This window comes from Brettanomyces bruxellensis, chromosome 5 (assembly GCF_011074885.1).
Source record: "Brettanomyces bruxellensis chromosome 5, complete sequence".
Taxonomy (NCBI): domain Eukaryota; kingdom Fungi; phylum Ascomycota; class Pichiomycetes; order Pichiales; family Pichiaceae; genus Brettanomyces; species Brettanomyces bruxellensis.
Window position 1 is genome coordinate 487,366 of NC_054686.1, and position 24,787 is coordinate 512,152.

A 24,787-nucleotide genomic window follows, 5' to 3' on the forward strand; every position below is an offset into this window, starting at 1 on the left:
TCGCTTTGATATTTTTATTTTTATTTTTATTTTTCTTCTTTCTTTTTTTGTGTGAGGCCTTAGCGTCCAAGAGTGAAATTGCAATTTGAACAGTTTGAAGATCACAACGAAGGTCACAATTCAGGGCTCCATCTGCCGTTCTAAATTCTAAGAATAGGCACTCGTTACTAATACTGGAAGAGGGCAATTACAATGGGTAGAAGAAAAATCGAGATAAAGCCAATTAGCGATGAAAGAAACCGGACAGTAACGTTTGTCAAGCGGAAGGCAGGTCTTTTGAAGAAAGCACATGAATTGTCGATTCTATGCCAAGTGGATGTTGCTGTAATCATAGTAGGCCACAACAGAAGGATATATCAGTATACGTCGGATGATGCAGGAAACATCTTGGACAAATACTACACATCTCCTAACATATACGAAGCGAAGGGCCCATCTGATTACGGCCAATACGAGAAGAAGAGTCGGGTTGTTCCGCTCAGTGACGTCAGTACTCGTTCAAGCCACAGGCGGACTGCAAGTTCTACGATGAACTCTCTTCACAACGTCTCACATCCCATGCCACCACCAGTTGCAACTGCTGCAGAAAGAAACAACTCCAATAGAAGAGTTCGAGCAGCGAGTAGAGGTGCATCTTCTGCTGAGGCAGAGGACAGCACTAGTGAGAGTGCCCGCAAGAGGCAGAGAAGTAATGCTTCGTACACAAACAGCTCTTCGATAATATCGACACCATCTCCTTCATACAGCAACCACCTGCCTTCCCAGCTTGCTCGATCAAGAAGAGGGCCATCTCATCCAGGCTCAACAAAACGGCCGACACTCAGTTTGCAGATCCCCGGATCAGATGAACACGGCAATGCTGGCGGACGCAAGCTTGTTGGTGGAATTGGAACTCCTTACCTACCAGGATTGGGAACTCCTGGGGCTGGCCAAACTCAGCAGGGTATTCGCAACTTTGAGACAAACACAAGCAATAGTATTATTGTAGGCGATCGCTCGAATGTATCCACTCCAGTGTCTGCTACAATATTTGGCTTTCCACAAATGTCGCCCAGCCAGCTTTTACCAACTCCTGTCTTCCCTCCTACAGCTCAGCAGCAGCAGCAGCAGCAGCAGCAGCAGCAACAACAACAGCAACAGCAACATCATACTCAAGGACAGCAAATACAGATGGTGCGACCAAGTGCGAATGGAAGCTATCAGGAACTATCTTCTGGATCGAGATATCAGCCATCTCCTCAGCAGCCACAACCTCCAAGCTACCAAACCCTAAACTCCGCCTCTACATTGATGATGGCCGGATTCGGCGGACGAAACTCCTTTAGACAGCAGCAGTCACAGCAATCGCAATCTCAGCAACAGCAGGGCCCACCAAGTGCATTGAATAGGAAAGCCACAGGATACTCACAGTACCAGTTTTCTCAACCTGGAGATACGCCAATACTTCCCTCAGGACTGCCGTCTAAGTATGCGGACTTGTTTCCTTCTCCAAACGTCTACTATACACAGCAAGAATGGCCTCTACCTATGGGGTCTGGAAATACGCCATTGCCAACTACAGCAGCAGGATCGCACGCTCTGTCCGTGATTTCGGGAAGAGCGAAAAAGAGAGAGACATCGCAGAATTCGACGACTGTTGGCTCCACAAAAAGAATCCATGAAAAATCCTCAACTTATAACTCATCGAAGCAAGAGGACCAAGCGAAAAACGAGGAGGATGGATCTACTAACGGGGAAAACAACGCAAGCCATACCACTGAAAATTCAGTTGCCAGTAAAGTTAAAAAGGCTTGATAGAACACAGTGAACAGGCTTCAACCATAGAAGCTTCCAACGTGGGGCTATGCCGAGAATAAATTTAAAAGAACAAAAAAAAAAGTTGCTTAGGTGGGTTAGATAGGCAGATACAGTTAGCATGCCACTAGAAAAAACATGCCTTTCTGACAACGCTTGAAACCCCCGAAGAACCTTACAGCATAGTAATCAAGAAATTACACACATTCAAAATAGAAGGAGAAAATGAGGGGGGTGGGGGCGAAAAAAGAACACAGATACCCAGATATTATTAGTAACATATCTATTCTCTTTATTTTGATCGATGTATCTATCTATTTAGTTTTGTATTATTGCATATATGCATGAAAAATCGTTTACCATTGAACATATTATATATTCTTATCCTTATTACGCACACGTAATCGCGATCGGCATCAGGCTGAGCATAATATTTAGAACTTTTAATCACGTGATGTAATAATCGGGAACAACCCTCACCACACTTCACACCTCATATTATTTGCGAGACAAAGTTTGATGAAAATCTCTGGCTTTCTCAAAATAACTATCATTTCGCTCCTGTCCAAATTTTTTTTTTTTATTATTATTTTTTTGGAGAATCGCATTGGGGTAATAGTTCCTATGGTCGAGAGTTGGTGAGCGTCTGACTTTTTGTAGGACTGAAAAATTTTTAGATAAACCTTTAAGATTTACTTGAAAGCTTCGTACTGTTAAATACATTTTAACTTATATCTGTATTGATCAAGAAAGGCAGCCAGCATTATACAATCATGAAGGTATGTTAATGAAAGTTGAGACAGTATATGTGCTTTCAATGTGGGTTTCATTTTATGATGACCGCAATAGGTTAAAACTTTGATTGGCAATCAGCTTGAGGTTACGACTATGAAGTTACAAAAGGGGGTGAATGGTATAGACATTAGAACTAGTAGTACATTTTGAGAACAGCATGCAGAACTGGACAACAAAACGAGGAAAATGATAGTTAAATAGGACGCTTTTAAATATGGAGAACTTGGTCAGGAGAGAGTACCGTCGATAACCAGATTGGAAATTGGAACCACACAGAAACACAATACTCTATTGAAGTCACTCTGTTTTACAGACTACTAACATAAATTAAATGTATTCAGTTAAATATTGCATTCCCAGCCAATGGTACTCAGAAGAGTATTGACATTGATGATGAGCTCAAGTTGAGAACTTTCTACGAGAAGAGAATCGGTCAGGAGGTTCAGGCTGATGATCTTGGAGACGAGTTCAAGGGTTACGTCTTTAAGGTTGCCGGTGGTAACGACAAGCAGGGTTTCCCAATGAGACAGGGTATTGTTGCTCCAGGTAGAGTTAAGTTGCTCTTTGCCGATGGCAGCCCATGTTACAGAATCAGAAGAAAGGGTGAGAGAAGAAGAAAGTCTATCAGAGGTTGTATCGTCGGTAGTGACTTGGCTGCTCTTAACTTGATTGTCATCAAGCAGGGTGAAAAGGACATCGAGGGTTTGACCGATGTTCAGGCTCCAAAGAGATTGGGACCTAAGAGAGCTAACAACATCAGAAAGTTCTTTGGTTTGACCAAGGAGGACGATGTCAGACAGTTCGTTATCAGAAGAGAGCTTGTCAAGGGTGAAAAGAAGTACACGAAGGCTCCAAAGATCCAGAGATTGGTTACTCCACAGAGACTCCAGAGAAAGAGAGCTGTCAGAGCACACAAGATCAAGAATGCTCAGGCACAGAGGGATGCTGCTGCCGAGTATGCCCAGCTTTTGGCTACTCGTTTGCACGAGCGTAAGGCAGAGAAGGCAGAGATCAGAAAGAGAAGAGCTTCTTCGTTGAAGGCTTAAACTAGGGAGGTTTGTTACTTCATCAAATAATACGTATCCACTGGCTTCGTTATCGTTGAGTCTTCGTTTTTGTTGTTGTTTTACTCTAATCTATATATTTGTTTAACGAGCAAATAGAACATACTAAGTTACTCGATTCCGGTATTTGTAAACTACAAGGAGTAATTGAATTAATTTCTCTGATTGGCTTAATTAATGTCAAAAACTTTATTAACTTAAATTGCACAAAACTATTTACTTTGTATTTGTAACTCATCAAATTACTCTTACTTCATATGTTGACAGTGATTTTACTGTCTTCTTCATCAGCTTCGCTCTCGTCCTCGCCGTCAACGTTCTCAACCTTCTTAGTTATCTCGGAAGCAATGATCTTATTTTTCTTCTCTAGTGTGGAATCATTCAACGCTTTATGTGTACTAAAGCTGGCATTAACAGTAGTCGCAACGGTTAGATCAGCCTTTGACTCCGTACTCGACTTTAAGCTGGCTGTGCTATGTTGCAAGCTCTTAACATCGCCACTCGTATGAACAGTCTTTGCAGAGATTACTTTATATTTCGTGACGGTTATCTTCCTGTTCTCATACTCTTCGCCATCTTCAACATCTGGGCTAGATTCGACCTTCCGGGTAGTTGATGATAACGGTGTGGCATCTTTTGAACTAATAATATCTTCCTGACTAGAGGTCATGTTGGTAATTTTAGAGTCACCATTTATAACAACATCGGACGAGGCTTTCTTGCTTTCGATTTCTTGAGCCATTCTCTCCTTATGCTCTCTGTCCTGAAATTCAATATTTCCCTTGGCACGCATGATTGCCATATAACTCTGTCCTTCATTCAAAAGAATACTCACCGTTTTAGTGACGTCATCAAATAACTTCTGCTCACCATCCGGTTTCATGTTTGAAATACTATTCCTGGCCTTGAAGAGATTCTTTTTCATGTCATTGTATTTCTTCCATTCCTTCCAGTCATCATCCTTCTTCACTATTTCATTGGAATAAACCGTTAAAGTGGACTCACTAAATTCAGCAAGCGTCTCAAGAACACTATTTTTGATCTCCAATGAATCATTGCTATATGATTCTTCTGTCTTCTTTAAAATAGCCAATATATTGTCAGCATGCTCCTGAATTTGCGAGGCAGCCTTGGCAAGTACATCCCGGTAATCCTGTCTCGAAACATAGCCCTTTTCGCCTTTAGCATATTTGTTAATACTATGTAGCTGCTCGTATATCTCAGGGTGTCCGGACGTAACTATTTGACTTAAGCTTTGCATGTCGGCTTTCACAGATTTCCTAATGATTTGAGAGTAGTTGGAAACTAAATCATCAAGTTGGGAATGTGCATCCTCCTCCGCCTCTTTTATGACAGAACTAGAGAGCTTTTCATATTTTTCTGAAGTGGCAATTGCAGTAGCAATTCCAGTCTCAGATGGTTGAATCAAAGCATCTGAGAGATCTGAAGAAATCGAGAGTGAAGAAGAGTAGGAAGAATCGATGGCTGTATTAACCAATGTGAGCTGATTGCTTGAAGTGGACTTGGAAAGACTAGTAACCGTTGCCGTAATTGTAGTTGCCACTGTAGAAATAGCCGAACTTAATGCACTAATTTCATTCACTCTACTCACAGAATCTGATTTCATATTCTGAAAAATCTTCAAATCTTTGTAGCTTGGAATCTTAAATCCTGGAGAAAAGAACTTGTTTCCGAGTTCACTCCGTAAAAACTCACACTTCTTCTCCAAGAATTTGTAATGATCCGATGACTTAAATATGTTTTCTTTCTTATTAAATTCAACAAAGACATCCGACAACTTTTCGTAAATCCAGGATAACTTCTCGTTAATGAACAAGAAGAAACTAGCAATAAACCCAACAACAGCACTTTGCTTGATCTTAATGAATATCTTTCCAACAAAAGTATCTGGAATTGCAGCTACCAGTTGATTCAACTTTGGTGCAACATACACATTGTACTCAACGTATATTTTAACACCGATCTTTTGCAATAAATAAAGTATCTTGCTTGTCACATAATTGACAAATGCCGAAACTTTCGGGTATCCAGTGTTCACCCAGAAATCCCTCGTACAATTGTAAATAGCTGTCGATTTTTCGATCACAAAAGTTCCGACTTTAATCGTGATATCCCTGGACAAAATCCAGAAGGCAAATGCCTTCTCCAAGGTAAATTTGTACAAATCATATGATTTTTCCTTTATAACTGGACCATACTTCTCAACTGCAGGCTTGATATAAATTCTGTAATTGGAAGAAACAAATTGATCTGCAGTCTCTACATAACCCTGCAAACGGGAGTCATGATAGTGTGAGGAAACTTTGTCAGCAACAGGCCCAAAAACTGGCGAAACGTATGAATATAACTTGTTTGAAGACTTGCAAATAAAATCCTGATCATCATATAGTTGCAAACTTCTCTGCTCTGGACATTTGTAAAAGACATGATATAACAAGTAAACCAGAAGAATACAGGATACGTAACACTTTATCTTCGAAAGGCAAGAGCAGTGCTTTTTGGACACTGCTCTGGACTGTTTTAAGTCCTTCTTCGTTTTCACTGTTTTCCCACTCTTATGAGACATTACCTAACTTATCTGCAAATAGAGTTAAGAACGCTTTGCGAATGCTTATAAGGAAAGGAATAAAGATGCAAATCTGTTTATTGATATTATTTAGTACGTACGTATGGACAAGTTTTTGTACCATGTAGAAAAAAAAAAAAAAAAAAATTGTAGGGGAAAGTTAGTAGTAGGCAAAGTGATTAATCGAATTTCCTAGCAGGCCCTAGATAAGGATCATAATTTCTTTTTCAACGCGCGAGAATGACATGTTCCATATAACCTTCGATCTATTTACTTAGCTCCTATTTGGGACAGATGAACAAAAAAGAGTGATTTCTTCTTCTCCATAGTATAATACCATACAGGGCGAAGGATAAGCGTCTATCTACCGTTGAGCTTTTAAAATATGGCTATTAAGTTAGACCATAAAAATTAGAAAAGTGTGTATTATGAATATTTGTTAACATTTCTGGACTGAAATCTGAAAAACAACAGTCCTAATAATTACGAGATGACCCATATCCACCTCTTCCTTTATGATAACCATTATAATATCCACTTCCAGATTGGCCATATCTAGGCCTTGTGTTGTATCGTTCACGCTGGACCCTATCATGATGATAGTCTCTGCTTCCATACCCAGAAGCAGCGGGCTCAGTTCTTTGTCCATATGAATTTTGCGATTTGCTCTCCCTGGAATGATATGTATTATTATGCCCTGAATTCAAGTTCACTTTAGCCACTCTATTTTTTGAATATGAATTTGAAATTTTAGAATTTCGAATTGCTGATTTGACAACCTTTGGTTTCATAGGTGTTCGTCCACCAAGACCACCTCCAAGTCTTCTAGGTCTCCAATTCTTCACGGATCTTCCTCTTTCTGTATCAACCAGCACCTTTCTTCCCTTTATATCAATACCATTACCATCATAGTAGGCTCTCCTAACACTGCTTTCATTTTTAAACACAAGAAAAGCGTAACCTCGTGACTTTCCCTCGCTTTTCAAATCATTTCCTTTGACCACTCTTACTATCCTCACATGCTCAATCTCACCAAAGGCAGAAAATTTATCCATAAGATCTATCTCATTAGTATCATACCCAAGCTTAAACACAAACAATGTTTTAAATGGATCGCCTAAAATTTGTGGATCCTTATCAGGGTTCCATGCAACCAATTTCTTCTCTAGCTCTTTTCTTTCCGGCATATTTCCTGTTTCCAATCTATCTATATATGTGACCATCGCATTTTGTACACTCTCCTTTTTGAACTCCTTCGAGTATGAATCAAGCTTTGTGATGAAGTTTGCAACTCCATCAATTGAATTTGTCTTCCGTTCGGACATATCATGGTCAATAGGTTCAAGCCTTTCAATTTCGAACTTCGGCTCAAACAGTCTTTCTATTTGTTCTGGAAATTGCTGATCCATGATGAATTGGATATACCCTCCTTCAAAAGAGTATACTAATGAAAATTAAAGTTGCTATCCACTTTTATATTTGTTAATGGTTGATAAGAATAGGGCTTGTACCACAAATCAAATGAGATTAACCAATTTTCCATTGCTTGGAAAGTGGGGCTCGCAGAGGCACGCATATAATTTTTTTTTTTTTTTTTTTTCAGGATTAAAAATTTTCAGACGCAGAACTCTAATTTCAAGTAATGACTTATCAGTGACACTACTTAAGACTTTAACCACTTCGAGAAGTCTGTAGCACCTCATAACAACAATGGGAAGAATTCAGAAGAAGAATGCCAAAGGACGTTTGGATAGGTACTACTATCTTGCAAAAGAAAAAGGATACAGAGCTCGTTCTTCTTTCAAGCTTCTTCAGATAAATGAAAAGTATGGCCATTTCCTCGAAAAGTCAAAGGTGGTTGTCGATCTTTGTGCTGCACCAGGTTCATGGTGTCAGGTGGCTTCCGAACTTTGCCCTGTCAACTCTCTGATTGTTGGTGTTGATATTGTCCAGATGAAACCCTTACCAAAGTGCATCACTTTTCAGAGTGATATCACGACAGATGATTGCAGATCCAAGCTAAGAGGTTATCTTAAAACTTGGAAAGTCGATACAGTTTTGCACGATGGTGCGCCAAATGTTGGTTTGAATTGGATACAAGATGCATATGGACAGTCGAGATTAACTTTGGAGGCTCTTCGTTTAGCAGTCGAGCATCTTACACCAGGAGGAACATTTGTAACAAAAGTTTTCAGATCTAGGGATTACAACAATTTGATTTGGGTGTTCAAGCAATTATTCGATCATGTCGAAGCCACAAAACCACCTGCTTCACGTAATGTTTCCGCAGAGATCTTTGTTGTGTGTAAACGTTTCAAGGCACCAAAAAAGCTGGACCCAAAGTTTTTGGATCCGAAAGCTGTCTTTGAGGAATTACCGGAGGGACCACAAAACAATGAGGCTAAAGTTTATAATCCAGAGGTAAAGAAAAGAAGGAGAGAGGGTTATGATGAAAACGATTGGACCCATTTCCATCCTATAAAGCTTATGGATTGGGTGCATCAAGAAGAAGACGTGGTGAACACACTTGGTTCGATTAGTGCATTCGAAATAGAAAAAAGTAATCCAGAATGGAAGATAGTCAAAAAGATGAAACAAACCACTGCAGAATTTGTGGAATGCTGTAAGGATTTGCGGGTGTTGGGTAAGAAAGATTTCAAGCTTCTTATAAGGTGGAGAAAGCATGCTAGAGAAGCACTTGGTCTTATGGAAAAGAAAGATAAAATTCTTGATAAATCTAAGATTGAACTTGAAGACTTGACTGAAGATCAAAGAATCGACAAAGAGCTTCGAGAATTGAGCGAGAAGGAGAAGAGAGATCAGAAGAGAAAAAGGAGGGCAAACAATGAAGTGAGACAAAAGGAAGTGAGAAGAATGCAGATGGATATGCTCAGTGATATGCAAATTGGTATTGATGCTGCCGAAAATGGATCTGAATCCATGTTCAGTTTAAAGATGGCCCGAAAGACCGGCATACTAAAGGATATTGCCAGGGGAAAGAAAGCCATAATAATTAAAGATAAAGATGATGATATGAGTGCCAGCAGAAATTCCAAAATAATCATTGATCCGGAGGAAGAGGAAGGAAATTTGGAAAAACAGCTTGATGATATGTATACCTCATATAAAGAGCGGAAGATGGAGAATGACGACAAACTTCGCGCTAAACTGACGAGAGGAGATGAGCATGAAGAAAAATGGGAAGGATTTACTGAGAAAGCATCAGAGTCATCTGATGATGAAATAATCACTGATGGAGAGGCAAGTGAATCGGATAGCGATGATGATGAGGCAATCAACAAGTTGGTTGCGTCGATCAGGGAACGGAAAGATTCAAAGGGATTGAGTTCAACTGCTAAGAACTTTTACAAAGATCCTATTTTCCAGGATTTGGATTTGAACATTGCCCCAGCCAGTGGTTCGAGCAAGCATAAACAAACCAAAGAATTTAAGGTTTCGGTTGGTACGGACAATGACAAACAGGGTAAAAAGATACCTAATACATTCAAGGAAAGCCTTAATGATATTGACAGCACTTCAGATTCCGATGTTGACTCTGATGAGGATAAAAAGGGTAACAACAACGACTTTGAGCTTGTTCCAAACGACTACCACTCGAAATTTGATGATAGTGAGGAGGAATACGAAACGGATTCAGATGAAGAGAGAAAAGCATTGAAGCACAAAGAGGAAATTGATATATCAACTGTTTCGGCAATGACCATGGCTCAGGATCTTGCGTTGGGAAAGAAGTCAAAGCATGACATTATCAGCGAAAGTTACAATAAATATTCATTCCGTGATCGCGAAGGTCTACCTGCTTGGTTTATAGAGGACGAGGAAAAGCACAGCAAGATTAATCGTCCAGTTACCAAAGAGGCAGCATTGGCATTAAAGGAAAAAATGAGATTATTGAATGCAAGACCAATAAAGAAGGTTATGGAAGCTCGTGCCAGAAAGAAGATGAGAGCCGCAAAAAGAATGGAACAGATCAAGAGGAAGTCAGAGTTGATTTTGGAGGATAGTGCAAGGTCTGAATCAGATAAGGCTAGAGAAATACAAGGCATGATGAGAAAGATGACGAAGAAACAGGAGAGACCTAAACCAACCTTGGTTGTTGCTAGGGGTGCTAATAGAGGACTGAAGGGCAGACCACACGGAATTAGAGGAAAGTACAAGATGGTTGATGGTGTGATGAAGAATGAGATGAGAGCTTTGAAGAGAATAGCGAAGAAGAATAAAAGGCATGGAAAGCATTGAGAATGATTTAACTGAAATCATTTTTTTTATCATGTAATAATATAATAGACCGGTGTTTTTATGTGCATGTAAGAAAAAAGAAAATCCCTGCCAGATTTCGAGATTTTTTTTTTTTGTATTTTTCATTTTTATCATTCTTCCCACGCAGGGCCGTTTTCACCCAATTACTTCTCCATTGACCAACAAATGCGTACTTACGAAATTATCAGATCAGACAATCTTTATGCTAATAGGTAGCAACATGAGTGTAATTACACAGAGATCTATTTTTCTTCTGAATGATAAAACTGTACTGGCTAAATTTTTGAAAGAGCTTAAACAAGATGAAAAAGATATCGTTATACCAGGGAGTGCAGAGTTTGAAATGCAGAGGCAAGAGAAGATAACAATTCCATACGAAAACATGAATCCGCAGATTAGTGATCTCTTTGCAAAAGTTGGGATGCTTGAAATGAGATTCAGCCCGAAAGTGTCAAATAGTCAAAGTGTAATGGACGAACAATGGAAACATGTTCTCTTCAGTGATTTCACCACTGATAATACATTTGGACTTGACATTGAGGTTGCTCCGCAATCTGCAACCAGCTTTTATGAATACAAAAACACATCATTTAAGGCAATCAAGAGTTTGGAACACATTCTAAGGGTTCGCAGCAAAGATATACCCATATTTTATCAGGAATGGTTCCAGAAGCGGAACTTCGATTTAGATGAAAAGAGCAGCTTGGAACTAATCGTTCTAAGACTTTGGAATGCCATACTTGCAAGAAACACGGAATTTCCTGTGCGATTGCCAGATATAGGTTGTGTATCATCGGTGGACTTTGTATTACATAACAAAAAGCATGAAGCATCCATCACCTTATATTGGAATTCGGTAAAGCGCCCCGTTATTATTTCCAAAAAATACGTTATTCAAGAAGCCGATAGTATAAGCTCCGAAATAGCTATCTTTATGTCCAAGAAGCAAGCTATGAGCACATACGATCCACCACTAACCGGTCTTAGAATGAAGCTCAATAACGAGACATACAACGCTCAAAATAGAATTATCAAGTTTTTACCTACAATGCTTCATGCTTCTCAGACACACAGAACGCTTCACGGGTACCATATCAAACACGAAATTTTAAAGCCGGTGGGAATGCATCCAGATTATAAGATGAGCATAGTAGAGGATGATAAACGAAGTGCATTTGCACCTCCTAGAAGCAGTGCAGATACACAATGCTCTCTCATGTTGCAACTCAGTGTTCCAAAGCAGATAATCATTGATAAATACGAATTGGAAAGATTAAAAGAAAAGCTGTTTAAAGATTTCAGGGTTCACAATAACGGAATGAACCTCGAGCTACCTGAATATCGGGTAAAAGAATGGGGCGGTGCACTTAGCGCTGTGCTAGATGCAGATTACATAATGAACCGACAAAATGAAAGCTTTGTGATACCACTACATCTTCGGTACGGGAAACCACTAGGTGATTTTCAAGAAACATACATTCCAAAGGCTCAAGTCTACTGGGAATGTTCTGTGACTGAAGATAAGCAAAAAGAAGTGCTAGCAAAATCATTTTATAATGAACCGGATCGCCTTGGAATAGATAAATTTGTCAAACATTCGGTTTTTTATCATGTGCGAGATAGCGACAGGTTATCTTCAAACTCCATAAAGGTGGAAATCCCGACAGCAAATCTGAAGGATGCTTATAGCAATGAGCTTTGGACCTCAGTACTTGTGGCTTTAGGAACAATTTATATACTAATATCTTTAGTTAAACCTCTCAGTTGAGGACAGTTCGAACTTTCGTTTGGATTTGAGCGCTGCTGAAAAGAAAGGACTTCCTGATTCGGATGTTTGTCATGTGCTAGAGTTTTGTTTTTATTTTTATTTTTATTTTTATTTTCATTTTTATTTTCATTTTTATTTCAGTTTTTATTTTTGGCTCCGCCCTGCAATGCAAGCACCTACACACCAAATTTTCTCGGATCCAAGCGCAGCTTCTACCATATACGATTCTGGTTGCAGCAACCACCATAGATACTTACAAAGATAACTAATAATACATGAAATTGCAACATTTTGAAACGAGAAAGATGCTTTACCGGTAATATCCGTGAAGAAAATACATACACTCGAGGACCGACTTTCAAATGGAGTATGTGTGTGTATGGAATCCTGGAGTCACATTCAGTAAGTGCCGGACTTGTAATAACGCTCTAGGTCCATCACAAAAAAATTTTTATTGTCCACAAAAATCACAAAAAATTGCAGTGTAGATTGAGGCGAGGCAATAAAATCGCATCGAATTATGATTATTGGGCCGTTAAAGGGGTATGTTTTGTCAGAGATCATGAGCGTGGAAGAGGAAGTATATCAATGTAGTATGTTTATATATAATATCGGATGTAAACCACATACCTGTACCAAACTTCGGAGATTTCTCGAGACTAGATTTTAAATGCATTGTGATTTTTGCTTTATTTTATTTTATTTCATCTTCTTTTTACATTTGAGACCTTCTATTTTAAGTAGGACGCTGTTAAAAAAAAACAGAAGCTACAATAAGAATAATGAAATTTCAAAAAATAATATAATGAAAAATAAAAAAGGAGGCATCCTATTTTTGGCTGCTGTATGTAGGCTTAAGCAAGCGGGAATCAGCACTATTTGTGTGAGAACGGAAAATTGAATACGCTCGTAATCTAGGAAAAGAACTGCATCTGGCTGGAATTGCTAAGTTTTGAAGGAATACGTGAACTTTTTTATTTTTATTTTTATAAATATTTTTTTTCTTTTCTATGCTTTGCTTTACTCTGTCTTCGAAGTTAGACTGTTTTAACATATACTAGGCGTCTGCTCGATTTGTATTCGTCCTGTCGGCATTCTTTTCCTTTACGTTGGATAAAGAGCATATCATCCACATTCTGAAGAGCTGGAGTACAACACTTCTTGCTTGTTCTCCCCCCAAAAAGATAAATTGTATCCATCATTTTTCTATACAACAGATATTCCTGTTTGCGACAAGTTTACGGAAGGAGATAACGCTTCTTGGTGTCAACAAACTAACTATTTCATTCAGGCATCTGGAGAAAAGAGAAAAAAACGAAGTATATTCGGAGTTATAATCAGCGAATATAGCTATTCATCATCATCTCTCATCTCGTTCACTTCTGTCCTTCTAGGTCTTTTGTTTTCTCTTTTTTGTTATTTTATTGACGCCATTTCTTTCTTTTCAAGTCGGTCTTTTTTATTTTGAAACCCTACACGCTTACAGTCTATAGGACTTCAAATCCAGATTCTTGTCCGCCGCTTCCGTTAGCATTGTCAAATATTCATTCGCTTAATCCACTTAATTATGACGGACAATGACTCCCCAGCAACACCAAAACTTCACCGCCAGAAAACTTGGAGCCCCCTATATCAGGCATGAAAGGGAGGGCACACGAGCTTTACAGATCAAGGATTTTTCCGTCTCCGGCCATATCACCTCGAACTAGAATTCAAAGATCATCGCAGAGGGTTTCGTGCTCTAATATTTCCAATCTCGAACAGCGACCTGCACATAGTGGCAGATCTGGAAGTTTAGCTTCCAAAACATACTCTACCAGTTCGTTTGGTGCTGGTACTCATAGGCATGGTGCACATCAGTTTGTTCTACCGCAGAGTATCCCGGAGGTTGGCCAGCTGAACCAAAAAGGTTATCAGCAGCAAGCTTTTTCACGAAGAATGAGCTATATGGGCAACACATTCCCAGAACCAATGCCCACTTTTCGAAGGCATTCAAATGCAGCCCCTAATTTTCCAAGAAGTCAGTCCCAGCAGGTGATGAATCCCAACTTTGAGAGACCTCCAACCTCAGGCTCCCATCCCAGAAGACTATCGAACGCTTCGATGAGTTCGTTAAAGAGCATGGAATCTTCAGCATTGTCTCTTTCGCCGAGAACTGCGGACACGTCTTCATTAATGTCAGTTGAAGACAGGTTTGTCCCAAAGCACTGGCATCCAAAGTCCACCGAGAAGCTTTACGCACTTGCCAGAAGGTCCGAATCCATGGTCTCTCTCTCATCTATGACCAGGAGTGCCGATTTGCACGAGTATTATCAGCAACCTCAAAAGCCGTCGATGTCCGGCCGGCAGTTTAATCACGGCATACCGAGAAACATGCAGCAACCAGTGCATGGTGCCGGCTCATCATACAGTTTGAGATCCAACCAAAGGCAGAGTCTTCAACTGCCAAGAAATGAGTCATTTGCATATCCTTTGCCAAGGCACGTAAGCATGCAGAGTCCGATGTATGGTTCTATGCAGGTGCGAGATCAGAATTATGACCGGTCACGCAGAAGTCTTCAAAATTGGGCTTCTGCATCGCAGCACCACACCTCGTATACTCAAAACATGCATACAAAGGAGCATCAGCCCATACCCAATTATAATAGTGCACGGCTTCTGAACAATGCGAGAATGAGTTACACAGGCCCCGTGGCAAGGACAGAGCCAATCAAGGCTGCCTCGAAGTTTAAACCACAGTTTAAAAGGAACTTCACGTTAGGCGAGCCTTCAAATTCCGCAGTTACTGCATCAAATGACGATCAACCGAAGACGGATGACCAGCTGAAAAGAGAAGGGTCTCTCAAACGGCCGAAAACTGCCATTTCCGAAGCCCAACAGAGACCTACCAAGCTCAAACATTCAGAGGTCAGCACTTCGCTTGGCCTGGGTATTACACGCCCTCCGGAGCCACCTGCTACAGCTGGCACATCTTCTACATCCTCTATGACTTCACCTTCCTCATCGACCTCCATTCAACCGAGTACCACCTCACTATCTTCGTCACATACGACGGACAGTTCATCTAATCCAGTTGGTACGAATTCTGTGCTGATGAGCACCAAGGGAAAGCTTGTGAATGAAGTAGTTGGAGCTCTCGAGCACACAGGCATTAAAGCAGATGGTGCAGAGCAGAAGTCACAGTTCTTGCCTGCAAATCATAGACGGAGGTCGCATCAAAAGAAATCCTCCTCGAGCAGCTTGAAGAGCTTTTTCAAGAAGTTTTTCAGATCGTCAAAGGCTAGCGAGGAGGATGAATCTGGAGATGGAAAACCCGTTCATTCATCGGTACCATTGTCTACAGTCTCCTAGATGAGCAACAATGTTGAATTCATTGGGAGAGGAGCATATGTTGAACAGAGACCTCACTTTTACAGTTAATGGATGCCGTTCACTTCATATTTTATTTATGTGGCATCTTTTAAAGTAATATTGAAACGCAAGTTTGAAACGTGCGAGCTTTCATGGCATCCGGAATGGTGTTCATTGACCCATCTTTTTGTTTTCTTCCTTTTTGGCAGGCATTAATTTCATACGCATATAATCTTAAAATGAAAAAAAAAAATTGTATAATGGTATATATTCATTTCGAATAAATAGTAACCGGTGTGAGCTACGACAAGTACAGCCACAATTCTTTTAATACTTGCACTTAAAAAGCAGTTAAATATTTCCGTGATTCATGAACCTCTGTATGTAGAATAACCATAATTGCTCAATAGCAATGGTACATGATAATGCTTCTCTGGGATAGCAGGGACTTCAAACCATATATCTATAAAGGGGAAAAATGTCGTTCCATCTCTTTTCAAAAAGTAGTCCTTGGTGTGATACCTAATTCGATAAGTTCCACTAACTAATTTAGTCCATTGATTATTTTCGGCATTAATGAAAGTCTCTGTACTATTTGCAGCATTCCAAGATCCAATTCTTCCATCCTGATTCGTATACGCATAACCAAATGGTTTCACTTCTGATGGTGATGTAATACCATTTGAGGGTATATAGCTTATCTCACACTTAACATTTTCGGCGGGTTTGCCACACGTGGTGTCTAGAATATGGCAAGTAATTGGTGACCTTGAAGACATCCTGATCAACTAAATTTCTTTTCTAACCAGATGTCATATAGATATACGAAGAAATTAAATATGAACAAACGAACGGTCAAAAAAAGAAAAGAAAAAAAGATATTGTTATATATATATAGGCTATCGATGCTGGATTCCTTAAGCTGAGAAAATACGGCAAAAACTAAGATAGCTGCAATCCGCAGCACCTCTCGTAGAAGCCCGAGCATATTCGAGGTTCGTCTTTCAGCGACGGATCGATCCGTCTATTAAATAAATATAAATAGGGAAATAAATTTAATAGAAAAAAAAAAAAATTAATCTCGATTGTAAACAGAAGCCAATCCCCACATCAACCTTTCTTCACCTAAGTCAACTATTCAAACATATGAATTTACTTTCTTACCAAGAAATGGCAGAGCTACATGACGGATGATATTTTGAGGGAAAAAGTTTGCAAAAGAGCAAGAAAAAAGCTTGAAGAGAATTGCCACTTGGATGTTGCTCCTGGAAAGAACTATATTAGTTTTAGGAAGAATGATGTTAATTACTATGCTCCAAACCTCATTTATACCGCTGAGACATTAAACTATAAGTATAATAATGGATATTTTCCATTATTAGTTAAAGATGCATTAAAGACGAAAGATCCAAGGCAATTATATCATAATGAAGGAGCAAATGCTGCCAATAAACATGTTTCATTTTTTTCCAATCATCCTCTTCTCAAGATTTCAATTACTGGCAAAATTACATTTGAGAAGACTATTGAAACTGCTCGAAAGAATGAACAAGGCAATACGGTCAATGAATGTTTGCATATACTTGAGATCGATGATGGCTCCTCTAGTACCAGTATAAAAGTTCGAGTCAACCATATTCAATACGCCTTTAATCAAATGTCATATAATAGCAATCGTAACACCCTATTTCGAATCGATGGTCATATAGCTTTTTATTACCTTAAGCAGACTATGGACCTAAATCGGGAGGTTCGTGCGGATAACGTAACGCCGGTATGCAATCGATCTGACTTTCAAAGGGAAATTAATTGGTGGAAAACAGCAGTTGATGCTCGCCACAAATATCTTCAGAAACCTTGGGTAATTCGATTTGGACCTTACGAAAATGAACTATCAAATAGCGAGGGAAAAAATCAAGATTTAACTGTACGCGAAGATATTGTGATGCTTCCTGCGGAGACAACTTCTCATGAATCTGAAAAAGGGATACCTGAATCGGTTATTTCAGATTCAATATTACGGCTCCAAAATGCATTCTTGAAATTTATGATAAAAAGGCATAAGCACAAAACTTTGAAGATGGATGATATATGTGCAGACGCAACAATGCGAGCAGAAATTCAAGGAGTACTTGATAATTTATCGTTGCATCCCGACAATATTGAATTAAGAGAGATCTATGGACTGGTTATTAAGAAATTTTCAGATATTAGGATGGTGAAACAGAAATCAACTACTGAAGTAAGTATATTGAAATTTTCAAGGCTTTTCTGCTACATTAAAAACATGATGAAATTTCTTACGACAAGCCAGGAAGTTGAGGTTTACAAATTAATCAAGAAATTTTCATATTCGAACATGAACAGACACACGTATAAAGATATTCAGAAATATTTAAAGCAGATCATTCACTTTTCTATAGATCTTAGGAAGTTGGCCAAAGAGTTAACAGAAAAGTTTAACATCAAATCAGTACCCCTGGAACTTATAAACACAATGATTGAGGAATCAATTGGCGGGGATTACATCACAAAAGGAGGAATTAGGGTTCGAGAATTTCAAGGCGCTTCCAACTTTAAAATAGTATTAAAGTGGATATCTCTTCCAAGTGAGCCAATTTGGAAATATGTGCCTAAGCTATACTTGGATTAGTTCTATTTTGGCTGGAGCATTAAACCGAAACATGTTGTCATCTTTACTAGTATATATTGATAAACTCGACCATTTTTCTCCTTTTTGAGATAATTTATGTTATCAATTCGTAGTAACCAGTAGATAGTGAAGTTATTAAATCCTTGCACGTATGAATATTCCAATTGAATAATAGTTAACTATGTTCGCTTCTCAGGCCCAACCATGTCCAAAAAAAAAAAAATAATAATAATAATTTATAATAAGGAAAGAACTGAACACCTGCCATTTTATACGCAAGAACCTGGATAGAACACAATACTTGAAATTAAATCCACACTAAACTCCCTTGTAGAATTTACCCTCTTTAATAGAATGATTAGCCGGAGGCGAAGATCAAGTATTCATGAGCAGTTTTTAGGCCATAGAAGGAGAAGGGGCTCAACTGTTGAATCAATTGCGACTAATGTTCCGACAATTGAAATTGTGGGAAATGCTAATGCACATTTAGGATATAGAAGGAACAGATCAAACTCAATGAGCATATTAGAAACCAAAATGAAGTTAAACAATGAAACTTTTGAACATGATGGGCTTATGCTATATCCATTTTCCAAACTGGAACGAGATGAACTTTGGCTTAAAGAGACAGAAACATTGGAAAGTGATCTCAGCATTGACGTTACAGATGAGATTAGCTTAGAGAATTTCCAATTACAAGATGTTTCGAATTTTCAAAGGTATTTGAAATTTATTTTGCATGAGAATACATATTTTGAGAATGAGGTTGATGAGATCGCAGAAAGCCTCGATGAGCTGTTAACAATTAATGATCAGGTGGGGAAACAAACTGGAGATTTCAAAGGAAAATCAGATTCACTAGTTTCTGATCTTGAAATACTTTCGAATTTACAGAAGAAGCTCTCCGAGAAGCTTCAATACTTTGAATCACTGGATGATATTGTACAAACATTGAATACCTCAAGTTCTGGATCAATTGTACTTCAACAGGATTTCAGGAAAACTATTTTAGTTTCCTTGGATCAATCGATAAAGTTTGTGAATGACCCTAATAACAGTAAATTTAAGGAAATCGATCTTTACAAATTGAGATTCAAGCAATGCATGATAAGGGCATTAACCCTTCTACGAAACTATATTAATTCCCATATAAGGCGGACACAGCAGTTAATTGAGCAAAAGGTCAAAGCACAAGGAAATACTGCTGATACTAATTCATCAACGTCGTCAAAAATTATGATTGATGCATTAATATACAAGGAATTTATAGAGTCATTAGTCCCTATATCTGATCTATTTAAGGAGCTATATAAACGTGGTTTTGTTGATTCTGATGATTCCAACGAGTACTTTGGCTTATTGAATGATTGTTATAACCAGTATTTTTCATCTCGAAACAGACTTCTTTCATACGTGCCAATTAAGTACGATGAAATCATAAATAAATGCAATCATACCAACCAGGCTGTCCAGTCTTGCTTGACACGCTTCAATAAAATGCTGCAGCAGGAAAGTCGGGTTTTTCACAAGTTGTTTTACCTTTCACCATCTGAATTAGTTCCTCCTCTTGATAATACTACAAACGCCATGGCAATGAACAAATTCTTTCAAGGGCTGATGGATCCTCTTTATGAAACAATCCGCAAACGGTTATTGTCGGAGACTAATATTGGAGAGCTTTGCGAGATAATCAGTATTTTAGAAAGCTTCTTTGAACAGGATGATACCGCCATAGAGAGATCCGTTACGATGTCAGGCACGGATGATTTTGAAAGTGGAAATGATATCGATTATGAGAATTTACTTAGACAACTGTTTGAGGATGTTCAATCACGTCTTGTCTTTAGGATTCGGCGCTACATAGATGGAAATGTGGTTAATTACAAACGTACGGGAAAGGAAATGGCAATTGGCTTTAGAAGAAAAAATTCCCATTCTCAAGGCATGGATTCAGAGTTAGATATAAGTGCTAAGGGTAACTTATCCGATGGGAGTATAATAACAACGAACTCGGAATTTCCTGTCGATACTTCGTTGATTTACCCGCCTGTTGTGAAGTCGGTCAAACTTCTCAGTAAAATATATCAACTTGTGAGTCAGAATGTCTTTAACACCCTTGCGAACTCGATTGTTCATTTAGCGATTGAATCGTTGAGAAATGCGTTTGATGGTGATATTTCTCTAGATTCAAAGCTTTACGAGATCCGAAACATGATGTTTCTGAAAGACTACATTTCCACCTTTGAAGTGGACGGTTCTACGAAGGAAATCGCATTGGACTTTAGTGGATTGAGAAAGCTGTATCATAGAATAACTGGTAGAAAAGATAACAGGACTGACAGGAGCATTTTGAGTTCGGCTGAAAGTAATAATCCGTTCTTTGCTGCAATGCCTCGAGTGGTCACTACATATTTCAATTGCAAAGTAGAAATTCAGGAGAATCTAAAAGATGTGATTCGGAAATTTATTGACATTGTGAAACAGGTATTCGTTCAGCCTTTATCTGACTATTCAGAGAAAACAGATTTGGCAACAACAACGAGCACTTTTATGTCAGTGTTAGAATCAGAGCTTCCTAGGTTAGGACCTCAGATAAACAACTATATTTCCGACCAACAGACCACATATGCTCTTATCGATGGGGTGCAGGGTGAAGTTATTAATGCTTATGAGGCTTTCTATAAAAAAGCATGCGACTTGAATAAAGACAGCGAGCAGTTAAAAATTCTTCCAAGTGAGGAAGACGTGATTTCAACATGGGGGTCCATTATCGGAGAGATGATGAATAAGATGGATATAGAGAGATCTGAGGTTGGGTCGCGACCAGATGGCTCTGTTGCAGGTTCAACATAGAAACCTTTATTGAGCCGTTTAATCGTCATCTTTCTCCAAATCAAATTGTATACTAATAATAATGTAAAAGCCTATGAAACCTGTACCTCGTCGTCAGGATTGTACATGTTCTTCGACAATAAAATGTTTAATTCCCTCTTTATGAATGGAATCTTTGCCGGATCGACAAGAAGATGAGTGTCGTCAAGTTCTTCAATCACAATATCCTTGTATTCTGCATCAATATTCACAATTAGCGCCTTTATAGAAGGGTCACACTGAACCAAGCTCCCTTTAATTGCTCTAGCCATGTCTGTTATATATGTAATCAAAGTGCACTCTATATGTAAGTTAAAGAGTTGCTGCGTGGTCGTTTTATCTGGATGAACGTAATTATGCTATGTTTCAATGTTCAAAAAAAAAAAAAAAAGCGATTAGATATAATAACATCCATACATTTGGCAGGCATTCATGTATCTATAAACATTCAATCAAAAGACGTATACCAGTTGATAATAACACTGTAAGGAGGTAAATTTCGGGTAATTAACTTAATCTTGGCACAGGAGTGTGCAGACATGATCACGAACAGTAATGAAAAAATTGATGGTGATCGAATTGATGAAGACAAGAAAACTACGACAGATACAAGGAGTAACGTTTCTACGAAGAGCCTGATACCCACTTCGGATGACCAAATTTCAAAGCACCACACTGAGAGTATGTCAATTGAAAATAATAATCAAGTGGAATCGCAAGGTTTGGAGTTTGATGATACATCTGAAGAGACAGTAGAAACTGAAACTACAGCATCAGATGAGGATGAGGAAGAGGATGATGATAATAGTAATGATGATAGTGAGGATGATGACAGTGATGATGACGAGGACGAGGATGAGCCACCAAGGCTGAAATATACTAGAGTTTCAGATCTACCCTCGCGTTTATTTGATAAAGACCCTGTATCAGCATGCTGTTTCAATACGAATGCGTTCATCTTTGCGACACATTCCGGGATCATCCATTTATGCCAGCCCGATTTCACACCAATCAGAACATTTAAAGTACACATGGCGTCTATTCTTTCATTAGACTGCGATGGTGAATATTTTGCGTCTGGTTCAATGGACGGATCTGTAGTTATTGGCTCAATTCAGAATGCGGATGATATGACACGGTTTGACTTTAAAAGACCAATATACGCAGTGGCACTTGATAAAAAATACAAATCATCGGGATCATTTTACACGGGTGGAACTGGGGGACAGCTAATACGCCATCACAGGGGTTGGCTAGGACAAAGGGAAGACACTGTATTGAGCAAAGATCAGAGTGGTCCAATTACCCTTATCAAAATATTTAATGGGCTCATCCTTTGGACGAATGATAGTGGTATACATATTATTCATGCAGGATCCAAATCTATGGCCTTGGATGTGCCTATACCGCCAGATTTTCCTAATCCGGCCGTTTACTGGCCCAGAATTCACATTATTGATAAAAGCCATGCTTTGCTCGCGTGGTATAATTACATTTGGCAGTTTAAGGTGACACCAGAAATCAGAAGCCAGGCTTCAAAGATTCTGTCATCGGCGGCCTCAAGTTTTATAACCACGTCCTTGGAAGCCAGTATAGAGATTGAATGGGAAAAGGCTTTGGATGACATACAGGTAGCAGGCATAGCAGAAGCAGGTGGTGATTTAATGGTGTTGAACTACGTACCACCTGAAGAAAGCGACAGCTCCCAAAGCTCGAAAAGAAAGCTTGTTGGCCAACCTTCTGAGTTGGCTTTACTACAAAGTTATTCTCTTGAAGAAATATCCGTGGATGTTGTGGCTATGCACAACTACCAGACTCTTGGTTTCAACGATTATCATATTTATGAGTATGCACCCGCTGCAAAAGATCCGTATTGGTTCCTCGTCTCGGCAAATGATGCAATTATGGTGCAAGAATGCACCGTCCAGGATCAACTAAAATGGTATTATATGAAGGGGAGATATTTGGAGGCATGGAAAGTGGGGTCAAGACTTCTCAATCAAGAGGAATTGTTAGATATTGGTTTGAAACAGGCCAATAAATTTGCTTCCGAGGATGACTGGGAGTCAGCGGCCTCGTTTCTTTCTAAAATTCTTAAACTTAACCCTGAACATGATTCGCAATCATATATTGACCGGATTTATCAGGAATGGAATAACTGGATTGATTTATTTTTCAAAAGCATGCACATTGGGTTACTTGTGGATGAAATACCATGTAGCCATGATTCTCAAATAAACCAGCAAATTTATGATGATATATTAAGTTATTACCTTGAACAGGAAGATTATCAAAAGTTGTCCGATATTGTTTCGAAATGGGATGAGAATCTTTTTGATAGAGAGAAACTTGTCAAACTAATTGCTGAGAAGCTTAAGCAGTACGATGAAGAGCATCCATTAACATCAATAAAGTCGAATAGTACACCGAAGGATGACAAAATAGTACCTTTGAGGAGAATGTACGTTGATTTACTTTTGAAACTTGATGAGATACAGCCATGCATTCCACAGTTAATTCGTCTACAAGACAAAGATGTCCTAATTTTTGCGAATGATCACCATATATTAGAACAGAATATTGCAATGCTACCCGATATTTTCTCATCCCTTGTTGGAAATCAAGAAGTTAACGGGAAAAATGTTTCAGATATAAGGAATATTATAGAACAGGATATCACAATATTGGTTGAGAACAGGCATGAAATTGTTCCCAGTAGAGTGATAGACGTGTTTTCCAAAGCTGATATGGAATATGTGAACTATTTATACCTCGAATCCCTTGGAAGAGAGGATAAATTACTGATCAAAGGCTTTGAAGACAAAATTGTCGAGCTATATGCAATCTATAACAAAGGACTCCTTTTAGACTTTTTGACAAGACATGAAAATTATTCAATTGAACAGGCCATCTTTGTTTGTGAGAAATATCACTGTATAAGAGGCTGGGCATACTTATTGAACAAGGCTGGGGAGAAAAAGAAGGCATTAACATTAATCATCGACGAGCTGGATGATCCAGAGACAGCAATTCAGTTTGCAGAGTCAGCAGATGATAAAGAGCTTTGGGATTTTCTCCTTGATTACTCGATGAATAAGCCGGATTTCATCACTGCGCTTCTTGATACAGTTGGTGAGCTCACGGATCCAATTCCTGTTGTCAGCAGGATTACTGAAGGTGTTGAAATTAGAGGACTAAAGCACTCACTTGTTAATATTCTTAAGGACGTATCTACTGACGAGATGATATATCAGTTGATTCTAAAGATAATCACAAGCGAAGCATCCTCAGTTTTGAGTCAGAGTTTAAGCTTAAGATTGGAAGGTCATACCTATCCGCAATTAGGTAGTCATACTAAATTTCATGGTGAGGCACTAATTCAACTTCCAGAGTGTGCGAACACGCAAGAGCTAATTCAGGAGAGTGAAATAGTGGGAAAAGACGATATAAATGTACAAAAGTCGGAAAGTGTTCCGTCAAAGATACAGCATGCCAAATACATTAGCCAATTTTTAGTGCGATTCATGAAGCAAAGGAATGAATGATGCATGGCTTCCAAACCAGCTTTTGTTTTATTTATTTACTTTTTTTTGTGCCTGAATGAGAAAAGATATACACACTTG

At 38.8% G+C, this 24,787-nt stretch overlaps 12 protein-coding genes across 12 annotated transcripts; 8 read left to right on the top strand and 4 right to left on the bottom strand.

Annotated features, from left to right (window-relative positions):
- Nucleotides 1-192: 192 nt before the first annotated feature.
- On the top strand, nucleotides 193-1,794 carry BRETT_004235 (uncharacterized protein; the record flags this gene model as incomplete). The annotated part of the gene is made up of 1 exon (XM_041282731.1): nucleotides 193-1,794. One exon carries the CDS (start codon nucleotides 193-195, stop codon nucleotides 1,792-1,794), a length of 1,602 nt encoding a protein of 533 aa, XP_041135507.1.
- Nucleotides 1,795-2,567: 773 nt separating this feature from the next.
- Nucleotides 2,568-3,635, top strand: RPS6 (40S ribosomal protein S6; the record flags this gene model as incomplete). The annotated part of the gene is made up of 2 exons (XM_041282732.1): nucleotides 2,568-2,573; nucleotides 2,931-3,635. 2 exons carry the CDS (start codon nucleotides 2,568-2,570, stop codon nucleotides 3,633-3,635), a joined length of 711 nt encoding a protein of 236 aa, XP_041135508.1.
- A 271-nt stretch (nucleotides 3,636-3,906) lies between these two features.
- On the bottom strand, nucleotides 3,907-6,240 carry BRETT_004237 (uncharacterized protein; the record flags this gene model as incomplete). The annotated part of the gene is made up of 1 exon (XM_041282733.1): nucleotides 3,907-6,240. The coding sequence occupies one exon, from the start codon at nucleotides 6,238-6,240 to the stop codon at nucleotides 3,907-3,909; it is 2,334 nt and encodes a 777-aa protein (XP_041135509.1).
- Nucleotides 6,241-6,716: 476 nt separating this feature from the next.
- BRETT_004238 (uncharacterized protein) lies at nucleotides 6,717-7,649 on the bottom strand (the record flags this gene model as incomplete). The annotated part of the gene is made up of 1 exon (XM_041282734.1): nucleotides 6,717-7,649. One exon carries the CDS (start codon nucleotides 7,647-7,649, stop codon nucleotides 6,717-6,719), a length of 933 nt encoding a protein of 310 aa, XP_041135510.1.
- Nucleotides 7,650-7,950: 301 nt separating this feature from the next.
- On the top strand, nucleotides 7,951-10,500 carry BRETT_004239 (uncharacterized protein; the record flags this gene model as incomplete). The annotated part of the gene is made up of 1 exon (XM_041282735.1): nucleotides 7,951-10,500. The coding sequence occupies one exon, from the start codon at nucleotides 7,951-7,953 to the stop codon at nucleotides 10,498-10,500; it is 2,550 nt and encodes an 849-aa protein (XP_041135511.1).
- A 241-nt stretch (nucleotides 10,501-10,741) lies between these two features.
- Nucleotides 10,742-12,289, top strand: BRETT_004240 (uncharacterized protein; the record flags this gene model as incomplete). The annotated part of the gene is made up of 1 exon (XM_041282736.1): nucleotides 10,742-12,289. The coding sequence occupies one exon, from the start codon at nucleotides 10,742-10,744 to the stop codon at nucleotides 12,287-12,289; it is 1,548 nt and encodes a 515-aa protein (XP_041135512.1).
- Nucleotides 12,290-13,927: 1,638 nt separating this feature from the next.
- BRETT_004241 (uncharacterized protein) lies at nucleotides 13,928-15,640 on the top strand (the record flags this gene model as incomplete). The annotated part of the gene is made up of 1 exon (XM_041282737.1): nucleotides 13,928-15,640. One exon carries the CDS (start codon nucleotides 13,928-13,930, stop codon nucleotides 15,638-15,640), a length of 1,713 nt encoding a protein of 570 aa, XP_041135513.1.
- Nucleotides 15,641-16,008: 368 nt separating this feature from the next.
- On the bottom strand, nucleotides 16,009-16,419 carry BRETT_004242 (uncharacterized protein; the record flags this gene model as incomplete). Its single annotated transcript, XM_041282738.1, has 1 exon — nucleotides 16,009-16,419. The coding sequence occupies one exon, from the start codon at nucleotides 16,417-16,419 to the stop codon at nucleotides 16,009-16,011; it is 411 nt and encodes a 136-aa protein (XP_041135514.1).
- A 404-nt stretch (nucleotides 16,420-16,823) lies between these two features.
- Nucleotides 16,824-18,293, top strand: BRETT_004243 (uncharacterized protein; the record flags this gene model as incomplete). The annotated part of the gene is made up of 1 exon (XM_041282739.1): nucleotides 16,824-18,293. One exon carries the CDS (start codon nucleotides 16,824-16,826, stop codon nucleotides 18,291-18,293), a length of 1,470 nt encoding a protein of 489 aa, XP_041135515.1.
- A 354-nt stretch (nucleotides 18,294-18,647) lies between these two features.
- BRETT_004244 (uncharacterized protein) lies at nucleotides 18,648-21,146 on the top strand (the record flags this gene model as incomplete). The annotated part of the gene is made up of 1 exon (XM_041282740.1): nucleotides 18,648-21,146. The coding sequence occupies one exon, from the start codon at nucleotides 18,648-18,650 to the stop codon at nucleotides 21,144-21,146; it is 2,499 nt and encodes an 832-aa protein (XP_041135516.1).
- Nucleotides 21,147-21,217: 71 nt separating this feature from the next.
- TFB5 (TFIIH complex subunit tfb5) lies at nucleotides 21,218-21,436 on the bottom strand (the record flags this gene model as incomplete). Its single annotated transcript, XM_041282741.1, has 1 exon — nucleotides 21,218-21,436. One exon carries the CDS (start codon nucleotides 21,434-21,436, stop codon nucleotides 21,218-21,220), a length of 219 nt encoding a protein of 72 aa, XP_041135517.1.
- Nucleotides 21,437-21,703: 267 nt separating this feature from the next.
- BRETT_004246 (uncharacterized protein) lies at nucleotides 21,704-24,709 on the top strand (the record flags this gene model as incomplete). The annotated part of the gene is made up of 1 exon (XM_041282742.1): nucleotides 21,704-24,709. One exon carries the CDS (start codon nucleotides 21,704-21,706, stop codon nucleotides 24,707-24,709), a length of 3,006 nt encoding a protein of 1,001 aa, XP_041135518.1.
- Between the last annotated feature and the right edge of the window lie 78 nt (nucleotides 24,710-24,787).